The sequence below is a fragment of the Camarhynchus parvulus genome, chromosome 27 (assembly GCF_901933205.1).
Source record: "Camarhynchus parvulus chromosome 27, STF_HiC, whole genome shotgun sequence".
In the NCBI taxonomy this organism is placed as follows: domain Eukaryota; kingdom Metazoa; phylum Chordata; class Aves; order Passeriformes; family Thraupidae; genus Camarhynchus; species Camarhynchus parvulus.
Window position 1 is genome coordinate 945347 of NC_044597.1, and position 16507 is coordinate 961853.

Here is a 16507-nt window from a genome sequence, read left to right on the forward strand (position 1 = left end):
CCCCTGGGCCTCCTCCAGCCTGAGGCTTCCCAGCTCCAGATGGGATTGGGGGTCTGGGAGGAGCAGGACCACCCGGAGTGCTCCGTGATCCATGCACAATAACCTTCCCTGCAAGGTCAACATTTCTGCCATAAATGCATTTGCTAAAACCCCGCTGAGATCCTGCCACCAACTGCCCCTGAGATGTCCCCAGCTGGTGTTCCTAAAACCCCAAACACCCCTGAGATGCCACCAAACACCCCCTGAGATGTCCCCAAGTGGTGTTCCTAAACCCCAAACCCCCCTGAGATGCCCCCAGCTGCTGTTCCCAAACACCACCCCCTGAGATGCCCCCAAACACCACCGAGATCCCCCCAGCTGGTGTTCCTAAACCCTAAACCTCCCCGAGATGTCCCCAGGTGGTGTTCCTAAACCCCAAACACTCCTGAGACTCCTCCAAAGGCCCCCAAAATGTCCCCAGGTGGTCTTCCTAAAACCTTGCTGAGATCCTGCCACCAAACAGGAGATGAGATGCCACCAAGGGCCCCCAAGATGTCCCCAGGTGGTGTTCCTAAACCCCAAACACCCCCGAGATGCCCCCCAAACCCCCCAAGATGTCCCCAGGTGGTGTTCCCAAACCCCAAACACCCCTCCTAAGGCATCCCCAGTGTGCTGCAGCCCCTTGTCCCCGCAGGCCGGGCGCGGCGGGCCCGGGAGCAGAATGCGAGCATGGCCGGCCTGCCGCACATCCCGGGCCCCGAGAACCTGCGCCCCTTCACGCCCGCCTCGCTGGCCGCCATCGAGCAGCGCATGGCCGAGGCCGAGGCGCTCCGCATAAAGAGGCAGCAGGTGGAGATGCCCGAGGAAGAGGAGCTCAAGCCCAGCAGTGACCTGGAAGCTGGCAAGAACTTGCCCCTCATCTATGGTGACCCACCCCTGGAGCTCATCGGGACCCCCCTGGAGGACCTGGACCCTTTCTACAAGGACAAGAAGGTGAGGCATGGAGCTTTGCCCGTGGTAGGTGTTTTGCAGAGATAGCTAAAAACTCCACAACTTTGTGAAAGTTGTAAAGCCGGTATGTTTATTATTTCAGCGCTGGATGCACGTGGAGCTTACTCTCCTTAAAAGACATGCGTACCTCTGGGAACTTCAGGTCCCTTTTTATCTTCTTCTCAAATCCATATGCATACAATTTCACAATAGTTTATACATATTCATTTTTACGAATTTCGCGTGACATTTGCCGCTAGTTCTTCTTTATCAGAAAAAATTCCTAGGTCAGGTTGAGCTGCTCTCACATCAGACTCTTTGTCTCTTTTTATCCCTCTTTGTCTCTCCTCCTTTATCTCTGTCTTTCATTGAATTAGTTTCTTTGAGCTTAGGCTTTGCAGTCAGGCTACATAGCTATGTTTTCTAACCACAGACTCACAGATGTACATTTCACCTAAATCAAAATGGATTTCTACTCTGGAGAATTTCTACTCTGTCTCATAGGCTTGGCCTTAGGGGTAAGTCCCGAGTAAAAGACCCAAGGAGGGACCTCCTGTCCTTACCTGAGCCCATCCTAGTGATCCACTCTCGGTTTCTCTGAGTCAGGATTGAAGGCACTTGAGACAGTAATTCATGTTCAGACTCAGGTGTTTATTATTTCCTATCAGTAAAACAGTCTCACTGCTGTGAGTTCTGCAGCAAGGCACAAAATGGCCAACAATCTCCTGTTACAAGGTCTTTTAAGACTAAACTACCCAATTAAGAACTGACACCTGGATTATTTTCGCTTTTAACCCAATATCTGATCCCAATGCGGACTTTTCTGCCCAATTACAAAATGCCACCCAAACCCATGAAGAAGAAGCATGAAAAAGAAATCCAGGAGGACACCCTGTGCCCTCCATCTTGCTTCCATCCACAACATACTAAAAATCCCAAAACCTCAATTTCTCACCAAGTGATACACCTACACTGCTCTCTATAATCCATTTCACACTTTTGTGGATTCCAGTCTATCTTGAAGTCTGGGAAACTTTCTCCTTGAATGAGGGTCAAAGTCAGCGCTCCCCTAGGGGTCAGGGCACCCCAGAGCAGACAGGGAAATATTCCCAGTGCCCTGGATTTCCACAATCCACTAGCCCAGACTGCTGTGGTTGCTTCTCTCCCAAAGCAGAGAGCATCTCCAAGGTTTTGGAGCTCCAAACACACAGAGAAATCTCCCCTGCAAGGGCAGCCCTTGGTCCCTGGTGTTTGGGGGGTGTAGAAGGACTAACCCCTCCTCCCCTCTTTTCTCCACAGACGTTCATAGTCCTCAACAAGGGCAAGTCCATCTTCCGCTTCTCAGCCACCCCTGCCCTCTACATGCTGGGGCCCTTCAACCCCATCCGCAGAGGAGCCATCAAAGTCCTCATCCATTCATATCCTTGGTCTCTGGGGTGCTGCTCCATGGCCAGCTCAAACCCCAGTGTTCGGAGCCCAAACAGCCTCAGGAGAGGAGCAAGAGAAGGGGTTGATGGTGGGATGGTGTGGAAACCTCCTGGGCCCCCAGCACAGGCAGGACCTGCTGCCCTGAGCTTTACTCCAAGGAGCAGGTCCTTGATGGTCACTTTGGAGGCACCAAAACCTTGTTCTGGCTGGAGTGGAATCAGTTTGGATGGAGAAGGGAAGAAGCCCAAGGGGTGAAGCTTCCTAGGGAGAGGATGAAGGGTTTTGAGGTCTGGGGAGACTTGGAAAGGAAGGGAAATGTTCATGGGTCAGATCGGGTCCCACTGGGAAGGGGGTGAGCAGGGGAGCTCCAAGGAGGCTTTGGGAGAGGGAAGCAGAGCAACCAGGACAGAGAGGGAAAGGCAGGAAAGGAGCCCAAGAGCACGACGGGCATTGCAGGGTGGGTGGAAGTGATCCCAGCAGAGCTCTGGAGGAAGTGGGGAATCATGGCCATGAGGGAAGAGGAAAATAGGCAGAGGGGGCTAAGCCTAAGAGTTAGAGCTTTCTAGAAAGAGATAAAGGTTTTTGAGGTCTGGAGAGACTATGAAAAGAAGGGAAAGCTGTATCCAAAGGTGATGGAGAGGAAGGAGCACAGGGGACAGAAAGGGAGGAAGGGCCAGCACCACAGAGCTGGGAAGGAAGGAAAAGAGCAGAAAGGAAGGAAAGGGGCTGGGACCATGCATGGAAGCAAAGAGGAAAAGAGGGAAGTGTGAGCACAGGAAAGTGAGGCAGGAGAGCAGCAGGAGGAGCAGGGCAGGGTGAGGGACCAAGGCGGCAGCCAGGACAACAGGAACAGGGACTCTTGGCTTCCTGACCATGGGGAGGGGGGATCCAGGCACCATCCAGAGCATTTGTCCTTGACCAGGTTTTAAATTATTCAGCATGTTCATCATGATCACCATTTTAACCAACTGCGTGTTTATGACGATGAGCAACCCCCCGGCGTGGTCCAAGAACGTGGAGTGAGTGCTGAGACCTCCCCTGGCCACAGGGACAGCCCAGCCTGGCAATGTCCCTCAGGGGGGACAAGACCAAGGCTGAGAGAAGGGAGTGGGGATCCAGGCACCTTTCAGCACAGGGGAGGTGTCACTGGGAGGTGCTGGTGGCCCTCAGAAGGGACATCCACACTCTCCATAGGGCATTGAAGAGTGAGAATGTTTCAGAGCTGCCCAAATTCTGGTGGGGTTCCCATGTCTGGAGAGCTCTGAAGAGCAGGTTAGGCTGGGCTGGGTCAGCACTGTCAGTCTGGAGAGGCTGAGCTGATCCACCTGTCCAAGGACCATGGACAACCCAGGGGAGAAGGGAAATCCAGCATTTTCTGCTGTGGTTCTGCACGGTCAGGCCTCAGCAGGGAACATGGGGGTGGTGGGACATCAGCAGGGACAGAGGTGATGCAGAATGGTCACCAGAGGGGTTGGTACTTCAAGATGTCCTAGCCCACCTCACAAGGTGAGGAGTATTGGAATTTAGCAATATAGCCAGACGGGACGTGCCTTGGCTTGTCTGGCCCTGCTGCTGAACCAAATACCAGCAACTGTGGTGTTTCACCCCACAGACACTTTGGGCTGGCTGGATGTGTGGTGTTTCACCCCACAGACACTTTGGGCTGGCTGGGTGTGTGGTGTTTCACCCCACAGACACTTTTGGCTGGCTGGTGTGTGGTGTTTCACCCCACAGACACTTTGGGCTGGCTGGGTGCTGCAGCTGGGCCCGTGGGGACAAGTCCAGGCCTGCAGGAGCTCTGGTGGTGCTGGGATGGAGCTTCCCCCCATAACAGGGGCTGCTCCTCAGGTTTCCCTCTGGCAGAGAAGCTTTAAGGCCATGGTGAAGGAAAGGAGTCGGTTCTGATGAGGGTTTGGATCCAGAGCTTTATTCTGGCCCACAGGCCTCTGAATGCAGCACCAGCTCCAACAGAACTCCCTGAGCCCGTGGTTGCTGCTCCTTTAACCCCAGGAGAGGGGCAGGGAAGGGGTAGGGAGCCACCAACCAGGGACAGGAGGGGAGGGACAAAGGGACAAAGGACACCTGGATTGCCCAATGCCCCCCAGGGGTAGAGGGCATCCTTTGAATCTGCCAATCACTGGATGCCCTTCTGGAATGCCAGGACTGATAGACAGTGCTGGGAGGGGAAAGGAGAGGGGATTGACGCACCTGGGAGGGAATTATCAGGGGAGGGACCCAAGGTTCTGAGGTAAATCATGAAATCACAACGCAACAGAGGAGAAAACCTCTCCCAGTGCTGAAGCACCCCAAAAACCCATCAGGCCCCAGAGCCAGCTCCTCAAGACATTCCCCCTGGGACGGGTGGGCAAACCTTGGACCTGCGCAAGTGTGTCCCAGGTGACCAGTCCTGTTTCAGATACGCCTTCACTGGGATCTACACCTTCGAGTCTCTCATCAAGATCCTGTCCAGAGGCTTCTGCATCGATGACTTCACATTCCTGCGTGACCCGTGGAACTGGCTGGACTTCATGGTCATCTCCATGGCGTGAGTCCTGTGGGATGGGGAGGAGCGAGGATTGCTCTGGGCAGAGCCCCTGCAGCTCCTCCCTCTCCTGTCCCACAGCTACATCACCGAGTTCGTGGACCTGGGGAACATCTCTGCTCTCAGGACCTTCCGTGTCCTCCGTGCCTTGAAAACCATCACGGTGATACCAGGTGGGACTTAGAGGAGGGGCCTGGCCTCTGTGCCTTCCCCTGAGCTCAGGTATTCCCACCGTTCCCAGCAATTCCTGCTTCTTTGGGCAGCTCCAAGAGAAAACAGAGGAAATGAGGTAGTCCATAAATATTCCATGTAAATTCAGCTTTTGGGCCAGGTCCTGCTGATTTTACATCTTGAAATCAGCTGCACTCATCAGGTTGTTTGGCAGCCCCTGAAGAGGCAGATGTGATGTTTTTAAGGTTCCTTGGAGATGGATTAAGGGAATCCCAGTGGATTTATAGGTTTGATAAACCAAATCTCTCCATTTTTTAAGCTATTGACTCAGTTTTGTGTCCATTGTTGGCTGTCTGGTGCTGAGGCTGAGGTATTTAATAGGTATTGGTTTAACATCATCCAAAACATCCAGACTCATGTGAGGAGCACCTTATCAAATCCCTCTGATTGCTGATTTCCAAATTTGATACCATTTCAACACTGTGCTTTCAACACCTGGTACAAGCACAGAAATCTGAAGTGTGAGATTGAACTGAAAATGAAAATTCCTTCTGGTGAATAAATCCTTGTGGTGTCCCTACAGGCTCCAGATCATGAGGGTTCACATTTGAATGTTTTTTTCCTTCATCAAACAGGCTAAAAATTGCATTGAGCAAAATGTAAACTGCTGCTTCTTTCTGGAATGACATCCCCAAGGGCTCTGCAGAAATAGCAGTGGCAAAAATAAGCTGGTTTGGAACATCTGACCTTGGTCAGGCCCTTGGAGAACAGGATTTTACTTAAATAGTTTGGGGAGTGATGACCTGGCAGGAGGGCAGGGCTAAAAGTCATTTCCTTGGAGAATTTCTCCATGTGAGAAAGCTCTGGGCTCAGAGAAGTTCTAAAGATGAACATTGGGATTTCCCAGCACTGCCCATCATCCATGTAGACCTTGGCTGACAGGAACCCCATCCTCCATGGAAAGACCCCACTGAGGATCTGTGGATGAGCCTCCCTGAGGAGGGATCAGTGATGTTGTGGGGAGAGATGAGTTAATCCAGTGCAGGTGTCACTTTGTCACCTTCACTGGGGCACACCAGGGATTTGCCAGTTTGAAGGGATCAGGATGAGGGGTCTGGCAGGGCTCCCAACCCCCCAGGTGTGACCGTGTTCACAGGGGTCCAAGGATGAGGGAAGAGACAAGGATCTGACTCCATGTTTCAGAAGGCTTGATTTATTATTTTATGATATATATTATACTAAAACTATACTAAAAGAATAGAAGAAAGGATTTCATCAGAAGGCTAGCTAAGAATAGAATAGGAAGAAATGATAACAAAAGCTTGTGTCTCATACAGAGAGTCCAAGCCAACTGATTGTGGTTGGCCATTAATTAGAAACAACCACATGAGACCAATCACAGATGCACCTGTTGCATTCCACAGCAGCAGATAATCATTGTTTACATTTTGTTCCTGAGGCCTCTCAGCTTCTCAGGAGGAAAAATCCTAAGGAAAGGATTTTTCATAAAAGATGTCTGTCACACCCAGGGACAGCAGTTAGGCCACGGAGGCTTTTCTGGAGCTGGGAGAGGTGCACAGCATCAAACAGCTGGGCCAGCAAAGAGCTTCTCTAAGTCCCACTCTGAAATGCTTCACTCCACTGGCTTGGTACAAAAAAATGCCAGATTTAGGGAAAAAAAAGAAAATACAAAGGAATTGATGGCTGCCAGGCTGGGGTGGGCTTTGGTTTGGCTATCCCAAGGGTGGGATGGGGAAGTCACCAGCACCAACCCAAGGGTGACAGCCATGTGTGGGGACAGAGCTGGGCTGTGATGTGAGCACAGAGCTGGGGCTCACTCAGGAGTGACAGCCAGCACCTTTTGGGGACACCACAAGTAACCAAGGAGCAGCCAGCTCAGTGTTGGTGCCTCCCCCAGGGCTGAAGACCATCGTGGGGGCCCTGATCCAGTCGGTGAAGAAGCTCTCGGACGTGATGATCCTCACGGTTTTCTGCCTGAGCGTCTTCGCCCTCATCGGCCTCCAGCTCTTCATGGGCAACCTGCGGCAGAAGTGTGTGCGCTGGCCTCCCCCCAACAGCACCTTCCTGCAGGATCTGGGGCTGGACAACGACACCTTGGCCAACTCCACCTTCTACGACTTCATGGATGATTTCACCGGGAACTTCACCGGGAACTTCACTGGGAATTTCACCGGGAACTTCACCGGGAGCACCTTTGACTTTGAGGCCTACATCAGTGATGAAGGTAAAGCTCCTGCAGCCCTTTCTCCTCTGACCTCCACCCTGGTTTGCTCCTCAGTTTCCTGCTCCTCCTGGCCACGCCAAGGTTTGCTCACAGGGACCTTCCTGCCCAGGCTGTGCGCCCTCACCGAAGGGACAGATGGGATCAAATCCCCCTGGACAGGGACAGTGAGGTCCACTTGGGCAAGCTGAGCTCTTCCAGGAAGGTTTTACAGCAGGAAGGTTGGGATGGACCAGAGTCTCCACCTCTCTCACTTGCTGGTCAGGGCCAATGTGGCATCAGGGGGGTTACAGCAGAGAGACCAACCCCTTTGGGTTCCACCTGCTCCTCTGGAAAACCAGAGGAAAAGATGCAGGAATGACATTTTGAAGCCACTTTTCACTATCTGGATCCTTCCACAGTGCCCAATGAACCCTTTATGCAACACCACAAAAGCCACAGGAGGGGAGGGAGGGAGAGGTAGGACCAGCACAGCTCCCCAGGAAGGTCTACTCTTCTCTTTTCTTACCCCTTCTTTGAAAATTTTGCCCAAAGTTTGGTGGGTTTTTTGTTTGTTCTTTAGTTTTGAGTTTTTAAACTCCACAAGAATGTAAAAAACTAGCAAATCTGCCTGGTAGAGCTGCAGGGTGCCCCACAGATATGCCCCACATCTCATTCAGGACACTCAGCAGAGTTCAGAAGGCCGGGCTGGGTCTCAGCTGAGCTGCTTGGCCCAACAATCAGCTCCAGCATTCATTACAGGCAGGTTTTGGTAGGGAACAAGTTCCATCCATAGGATCTTGGATCTTCCATCCATGATGAGCTCCAAGCAAAGAGGAGCTGCCCGAGGCCACGAGTGCAGCAGAGCAGCTGCTGGGACCAGCCCAAACCCCTGGAATTGCACAAACAGGATATTTCCTCCCTGAGCCCCCACAGGATAAAGATAAACCCCATGGCAAGAAGGCAGGCAGGGCCAGGGAGGACCCAGGAAGGCCCAGAATCCTGGGAGGGCTGTGCTAGGTGATGTCCAGGACTGGATCCAGCTGCCCTCTGCCTCATCCAGGTGTGGGTGTCTGCAGGTGCTCCTGTGTCCCTGGCAGGTCACTGTGGTGGCACTGCTTGGCAGCTCCTCTGGAGCCCTCAGGAAGAGCTGTAAGGACCCCTGGGGTCCCCACCAGCCATGGGAGCAGCAGGAGGAGCTGCAGCCATGGAGCAGGAGCATTTCCCCAGGTTTTCCTGGGACTCCTGCCATGCCCCGTGCTTGGTGCTTCCTGCCAATGCCCCAGTTTCCCAGGAAAACAGCCCAGCCCTGATCCTTGGACCTCGTGTTGACCCATTCTCCAGGTGGCCAGGCCCTGGCCAGATCCAGAGGGATTTCCAGGCTTGGGAGGGACCTGGTTGGGTTGATGAAACAATCCCAGGAGCTCCCTGAGACAGAGCCAAGACATACAACAAAGTCAACAGAGAGTAGATAACCACGTGCCTGACTGGGATTCAAGGAATTTCCCTGACAGCAAGTTGCACCCAAGACTTTGAAATCAATGTTTGTGCTTATTTATTTATTTATTTCTTCATTAATTTTTATTCCTTATTCTTTCCCCACCTGCAAAGCCAATTACTACTTCCTGGAGGGAGCCCTGGATGCCCTGCTCTGTGGGAACAGCAGCGACGCTGGGTGGGTGAGACCCCCTCCCTCTGCACCCCTGGGAGGGCACAGGGAGCTGGCACAGCTCATGGGACCCCTGGGGCTTGGGATGGGGCTGGAAATGTGGCTCTGCAGGGGAACAGTCCAGGAACCCCAGTGGGGCAGCTTGGGGAGCACCCTGAGGGTATCAGCTGGATCACCCCAATGGTACCAGCTCGAGGGGACCAGTCTGGGCATCACAACTGTGTCAGCTTCAGCTGGAAACAGTTCAGGCACCCCAAATTTATATTATTTAAAATGAAATAGTACGTATCTATTAGTAGTAACGGGAGGAGATTAAGGTATTTTCATTAATTTTTTGCCTTAATTCACTGTAATCAATTTTTTTGTGTGTGACGGGGAAACTAATTTTATTATAAGAAAGAAAGAAAGAAAGAAAAGAAAGAAAAGAAAAGAAAAGAAAAGAAAAGAAAAGAAAAGAAAAGAAAAGAAAGAAAGAAAGAAAGAAAGAAAGAAAGAAAGAAAGAAAGAAAGAAAGAAAGAAAGAAAGAAAGAAAGAAAGAAAGAAAGAAAGAAAGAAAGAAATCCCCAACAAAACACCTCTCCCAAAGAAATCCCCAACCCTTAAATACCTCAGTGTACAACCCAATCCCAAGCAAAATGTGTTTTCCCACTTTAAATAAATACGTATACTTACAGCTTGAGGGGTTTCAGTCTGAGCCCCCTGCCTGTGTCAGCTTTGGGGGGTGTCAGCTCTCACACAGGGGCAGGTGCTGCCAGTCCAGGTGTCCGACCTGTCCCATCCTGGAGGGGAGGGTCCCCCTGCGCCCCCTCCCTCAGGGATGGGTTTGAGGGGAGGGTCCCCCTGCGCCCCCTCCCTCAGGGATGGGTTTGAGGGGAGGGTCCCCCTGCGCCCCCTCCCTCAGGGATGGGTTTGAGGGGAGGGTCCCCCTGCGCCCCCTCCCTCAGGGATGGGTTTGAGGGGAGGGTCCCCCTGCGCCCCCTCCCTCAGGGATGGGTTTGAGGGGAGGGTCCCCCTGCACCCCCTCCCTCAGGGATGGGTTTGAGGGGAGGGTCCCCCTGCACCCCCTCCCTCAGGGATGGGTTTGGCTGTGGGGCCCTGCCAGGGTCTCACCCCTGCTGCCCCCCTGGCAGGAAGTGCCCCGAGGGCTACACGTGCATGAAGGCCGGGAGGAACCCCAACTATGGCTACACCAGCTACGACACCTTCAGCTGGGCCTTCCTGGCCCTGTTCCGCCTCATGACCCAGGACTTCTGGGAGAACCTCTTCCAGCTGGTAGGCACCGCCCCTCCACCCCTGTGCCAGCCTTCCTCTTGTCTCTGTGCTGCCCCTGAGGTGAAAAGTCACTGACTGGAACCTCGTGGGTCCTTCTGAGGTGAAAAGTCACTGACTGGAACCTTGTGGGTCCTTCTGAGGTTTGTGGACCCAGCCAGGATCAGCGGGGGTGGGGATGGTCCCATTTACGGCTGCCCTAACATGGAAGACACTGCATTTCAGTGCAGTGTATTTCCCAGGGTGCTGCCAGCTCTAGCATGGAAATCAGGGATTTATAAGATTGTCCAGAGCACCTCTGGCTCATGCTGCGGGACAGGAGAAGGAGGAGAAGCCAGGTCACTTGTCCCCTCCTTGAGTTTTCCTCTAGGGAGACACCACAAAACCCAGCTGACCCCAGCTCCAGAGGCTGGCCAGGTAAAGGGATCCCACACCTGTGGCTCCCCCTGTCCTGTGGGAAGGTTTGCCCAGATGATCAGAGTCAGAAAAGGACCATGCTGTCCTGAAGGTGAGCCCTGAGAAGGTGAGGGCTGAGCAAAGCGAGTCAGTGATGGAATATTGGCCCCACCTCCATCACTCCCAGCCCTCAGGAACCTTGGGAACCAAGGCTTCTCTCTGCCTCCCTCCAGTCAGCCCAGTGCCAGAGCCTGCAGGAAGGTCCATTGGGCAATGACCAACCCTTGGAGAAGACAAGAGCAAAATATTTCCCTTCCTACCACAACTAGGAGGGGCAGCACCTTCTCTTGGGAGCGCCACCAAAGTGACATGGTGACATCTCTGCCACCTCTTCCCACAGACACTGCGGGCAGCAGGGAAAACCTACATGATCTTCTTCGTGGTGGTCATCTTCCTGGGCTCCTTCTACCTCATCAACCTCATCCTGGCCGTGGTGGCCATGGCTTATGCTGAGCAGAACGATGCCACTATGCTGGAGGAGCAGCAGAAGGAGGAGGAATTCCAGCAGCTCATGGAGCAGCTGAAGAAGCAGCAAGAGGAGCAGGAAAGGCTGGTGAGTTGGAAGCCAAAATGAGAGGTCTTGTGGATAGGGAGAGGAAATGGAGGTAGCAACAAGCGTGGTGTAAAATCCAAATAAAAACTCCATCTGGTCCATAGGAAGTAGAGAAAAAATGGAGTAACTATTTTGGGCATCACATCTGAATCAGAAAACTGAGATACTATCATGGGTGGGGACAAAAAAAGGCTGAAAAAATCAAATTTCCACATCCAAATCCCAGCCCAGGGTGTACTGGGAGGCAGCAGAAAGGAGCAGCGCAGGGATGTTTGAGAGGAGGTGGTGAGGGACATAAAAGGCCTCAGAAGTTCCAGAGGATCTCCTGCAGCACATCAGGAAGGCTGTCAGGAGCCCAGCTCAGTGTCACCAGGGCAAAAAAGGAGCACTCAGGGAAGATGGGGCAGCTCAGCTCAGTGTGTCAGCAAACCCTGGGCTTTGGAGGCACAACCAAGGGCTTGGGACACCCTGACTCTCACCAATGAGCTCCTGGTGCCCCTGTGGCAGCCAAGGAAACTGGAATGGTGGAAGTGTCCGTGCTCATTGCAGGAGGGTTGGAAACTGATGGTCTTTCTGTCCCTTTCCCACCCAAACCACCCTGGGATCCAATGAACACCAGGTGGGAAGGGACCTCCAGGATCATCTGTTCCAGCCCTGCTAGGCCAAAGCACAACCTGGACAGGAGATGTCCCATTGTGGTGCCAGGATTTTACCTTCACCCCTTTGCCATCCTTGGGAATGTTTTTCAGTATAACATCCCTATAAAAACACAGCCAAGAGCCCCTGGTGCTACAGCCCAGCCATTTTCCAGCTCTAACCATCCTTTTGGTCCATGTCAGCAACATCCACAGGAGACATCCCAGAAAATTTCTTTGTCTGGCAGGTCATCACCTCCCTCATGTGTAGAGAGGCACAAACCAATGTTTGACTCTCTCCAGACCTCTTATCTCTCTTCTCTTATCTGTGCAGAGCTACAGCATCCCTTGGGAAGTGGCCTGCTCCTCTCTGGCTGCTGCTCTTTGCAGGAAGGGTCTGAGCCAGCCCTGCCCGAGGGTCAGGCTGGTGCTGAGGCCCCTTTCCTGAGCAAATCCACCAGGGAAGTGCCCAAAGGCTTTGTTAAGGGATGCCTTCCTTTAGAATCACACAGAGAAAGCAAAAAGACTGAGGGAATTAAGCTGAGAGTGAGGGCAAAGCACCTACAAGAAATGGGGGCTTGGAACTATTTAATATCCCATGAGTAAAGGTGGAAAATGTCCTGGATTTCAGCAATGTGCTGTGAGAACACAAAATTTCCCAGTCTGCTGTGGGAATCTTCAATGCTACAAGGGAGTGTAATAAACTTCAAATTTTAGTAGTGTTGTTGAAAAGAAAAAAAAAAGGACAAAAAAAGACCAAAAAAAATTTTTTGCCTGCAAGGGAAATGTGATAATACAACATTTAGTGCAAGTGCAAAAATCCTGGAGCTCACATTTCAGCAAGAGCCTTGAGGATTTTGCTTCCTCATTATTGATGGGAATTCATTGCAAAGGGCAAAGTTTCCTGCTTGAAGAACCAAGGTTTGCTCAGTTTTATCCTCAGGAATTATTCTCCCTGACCAAACCTGAGCAGACCTAACTCAGCTGTGGAGAGCTGAGTGCAGGGGGTGCAAAGGAAAGGGAAAACTGTAATTTGTGTAATTTTGTGTAAAACTGTAATTCTTTTTTATTTATGATAACAGAAATGGATAGAGGTGGTGTGTAGTGGGAGGTCAGTAGTTTTGGTGATTATAAAATGGTGTTTGTTGTATTGGGTATGTTTGGTATTTGGGGTTGGTTTTTTGTTGTATGGTAACATTTTGTAAGGAAAAGGGAAAAGGAAAGGAGAAGGAGGAGGAGGAGGAGGGGGGGGGGGAAGGAAAAGGAAAAGGAAAAGGAAAAGGAAAAGCTTGGAAATCCAGGACAGCTTGGGTTGTAAGGGACATGAAAGCTCATCCAGTCCCCCCTGCCATGGGACACCTCCCACTAGCCCAGGCTGTTCCAAGCCTCCTCCATCCACCACTTCCAGGGAGGGAAGGAATTTTCCCAGCCCCTGGAGCCCCCAGCCACCATGGGATGTCCCCATGGCTGCAGGCACAGGGGTGACAGGGTTGTGCAGTTGCAGGAGCGCTCATCCAGCAGCAATTCCCTGCCCAGCAGCGTGGCCGGGAAGGGGCACGACTCAGATCTCAACAGTGACCAGGACAAGGCCAAGGACTGCAACGGGCAGGTGGTGCCCAAGATCACCCTGCAGAGATCCGACACCGTGGTTGATGTAGGTGCCAACTCTGCCCCTGCCATCCCTGAGGGGCCAGGCTTGTGCCCACCTCACCGTGGGTTGGCTCCTACAAGCCTTTTTTGGGTGCCCACCTTGCATTCAGAGGTCTCTTCAGACCATTCCCTGTTTTCTGCCTGCTTGGCCTTTCAGAGCATGGAATAACTGCATCCCTCCCTCCTCTCCTCCCAGTTCAACTCCACCCATGAGCCAGAGAAGCCAGACCTCAACCACCTCACTGTGGGCAACCAGGATGGGCCAGGGCTGGAGAAGAGGGTGGGAAGTGCCATCAGTGTCATCTCCAACGCTGTGGAAGGTATGTCCTGCTGGGTGAGGGTCAGTGCTGGAGGGCCTGGGTTGGTGACAGTGGCTGTCCCAAATTCCCAGCCCCACACAAGGGATGGCTCCAGCCCTGGGGTCTCCATATGGGGTCAGTGATGCTCAAGCCAGACTTTTCATCCCAGCTCACTGGGATGAAGCCTGGAGGCAATAATCCAATACCTCACACAAATTAAAGGGATTGCAGCTGGTCAGAGGAGTTTTCAGACCCAACTGGGAACTGCTGAGCAGCTTCCCAGGAGCTGCAGTGTCAGCTTCAGCAAAAAGCACCATGAACTCAGCAGTTCATGTCCCCTGTCCCCCCGAGAACAGACAAGAAACCCCCTGGTCAGCCCAGAGCAGCCCCCTTGGGTGTCCTGGCAATCTCAGGGTGGCAGGGACACCTCAAATTCTGCCCAGGGGCAGGGAGCAGGATTGGATCCACAGTTCCCTGGCTGATCTGCCTTTCCATCCCTCTCCAGTTTGGAGGGCCAGGTCTACATCATCTCCATGCCTAGGCATGGGAAGGCTCCTCCTTTTAGCCCCTGAATTTTTTGGGTGCCACAATACAAAAAAAAATCTAGAAGATCTAAAGCTTTTTAAAAGTGTCCAAAGGAGGGCTAAGAAGATGATGAAGGATGTGGAGGAGCCCCATGAGGAATGGCTGAGGTCACTTGGTTTGTTCAGCTGCAGAAGAGGAGCCTGAGGTCAGATCTCAAGAGGCAGCTCTGATCTCTGCTCCCTGGGAATAAGGGAACGAGCCATGCCAGGGGAATTTGGGATGGATATTGGGAAAGGTTCTTCCCTCAGAGGTGCTGGCACTGCCCAGGCTCCCCAGGGAATGGTCCCAGAGTTCCAGGAGGGTTTGGACAGCACTGCCAGGGATGCTCAGGGTGGGACTGTTGGGGGGTCTGGAGCTCGATCAATGATCCCTGTGGGTTTCTTCCAGCTCAGGCTATTCCATTATATTAAAATCATAGATCATCCAGACCTGGACCAGGGCCTCAGGAGAACTTCTCCTGAGGGTCAGCACTTGCCCACCCAGGTGAGGACAAGATCATCCCCCACTTTTCCTTTCCCACCCTCAGAGCTGGAAGAAGCTCACCAGAAATGCCCTCCCTGGTGGTACAAATTCGCCCACACATTCCTGGTCTGGAATTGCTGCCGTCCCTGGGTGAAGCTGAAGGAGTTTGTCAAGCTGGTGGTGATGGACCCCTTTGTGGACCTGGGCATCACCATCTGCATCGTGCTCAACACTCTCTTCATGGCCATGGAGCACTACCCCATGACAGAGGAGTTCGAGAACGTGCTGAGCGTGGGGAACCTGGTAGGGAGCTCCATCTCCCCCTTCAAACCCCCTCCCCAAAGGCAGATCCTTCCCTGCTGCTTGTGACACATCCCGGGGCTCTGCCCACAGCCTCCCTGAGCAGGGCTGGGCTCTGGGATGGCCCAAGGGCACTGATGGGATTGGATCCATCATTCCCTGCTCCCCTCCTGCTGCGCCCTGAGCCACCCTCTGCACCACAGCGCTGGGTGACACCACAGTGTCCCCACAGAAATGTTAGGTGGCCACGGGGCAGAGCAGAGGGTGTTCCAGACTGTCCCCACTGAGCAGGAAGCAACAATCAGCATTAAAATTTATAATAATCAGGGGTTTGTCCAGTGGAATCACTGCAAATCTCGGCTATCCTGATTTTATAGGTGCATTTAGTGGCTGCTCCTGCTTGGAGCTGGTGGCAAAAGTCTGTGGTGGTTCTTCACTCGGGGTCACTGAAGGTGATGTGTTTGTAGGTGTCTCAGTGTCACAGACATGTTTTATGGAAAATCCTTTCCTTAGGATTTTTTCTCCTGAGAAGCTGAGAGCTTCAAGAAAAAAATGTAAACAATGGTTATCTGCTGCTGTGGAATACAACAAGTGCATCTGTGATTGGGCTCATGTGGTTGTTTCTAATTAATGGCCAATCACTGTCCAGCTGTCCAGACTGTCTCAGTCAGTCACAAGCCTTTGTTATCATTCTTTTTTTTCCTATTCTTAGCCAGCCTTCTGATGAAATCCTTTCTTCTATTCTTTTAGTATAGTTTTAATATATTATATAGCATAAAATAATAAATCAGCCTTCTGAAACATGGAATCAGATCCTCATCTCTTCCCTCATCTTGGGACCCCTGTGAACACTACCACATCTCGGGACGAGGGAAGAGATGAGAATCTTGACTTTATGTTTTAGAAGGATGATTTATTATTTTATGATACATATTATATTAAAATAAAATTATGTACTAAAACTATATTAAAAGAATAGAAGAAAGGATTTTATCAGACAGTTAGCAAATAAAAGAATGGAATGAATAATAAAATCTTGTGACTGCTCACAGCCTTGACACAGCTGGCTGTCATTGGTCATCAAGTAAAAACAATTTCACATGCTGGGTAAACAATGCTCAAAATCACATTCTAAAGTAGTAAAACATGGAGAAGCTGAAGTTGAAGCTGAAGCTTCCCAGCTTCTCAGGAGAAAAGATCCTGGCAAAAGGATTTTTCATAAAATATGTTTATGACAAATGCCTCTGAGCTGGATGGAGCTGGTGGGACAAGCCCGGAGCGCCCTGGCAGGGGTGGA

The 16507-nt window shown here is 52.0% G+C and overlaps 1 protein-coding gene across 1 annotated transcript in view; it reads left to right on the forward strand.

Moving 5' to 3' along the window:
- The first annotated feature begins 708 nt into the window (after nt 1-708).
- SCN4A (sodium voltage-gated channel alpha subunit 4) overlaps nt 709-16507 on the forward strand; it is a 38917-nt gene continuing 23118 nt past the window's right edge. The window contains exons 1-12 of the mRNA XM_030966347.1: nt 709-972; nt 2269-2387; nt 3327-3416; nt 4814-4942; nt 5021-5112; nt 7029-7355; nt 8943-9006; nt 10132-10273; nt 11067-11279; nt 13413-13568; nt 13761-13884; nt 14975-15213. Of these exons, the coding sequence (XP_030822207.1) occupies nt 709-972; nt 2269-2387; nt 3327-3416; nt 4814-4942; nt 5021-5112; nt 7029-7355; nt 8943-9006; nt 10132-10273; nt 11067-11279; nt 13413-13568; nt 13761-13884; nt 14975-15213 (1959 nt within the window). The remainder of the gene's footprint in view (nt 973-2268; nt 2388-3326; nt 3417-4813; nt 4943-5020; nt 5113-7028; nt 7356-8942; nt 9007-10131; nt 10274-11066; nt 11280-13412; nt 13569-13760; nt 13885-14974; nt 15214-16507) is intronic.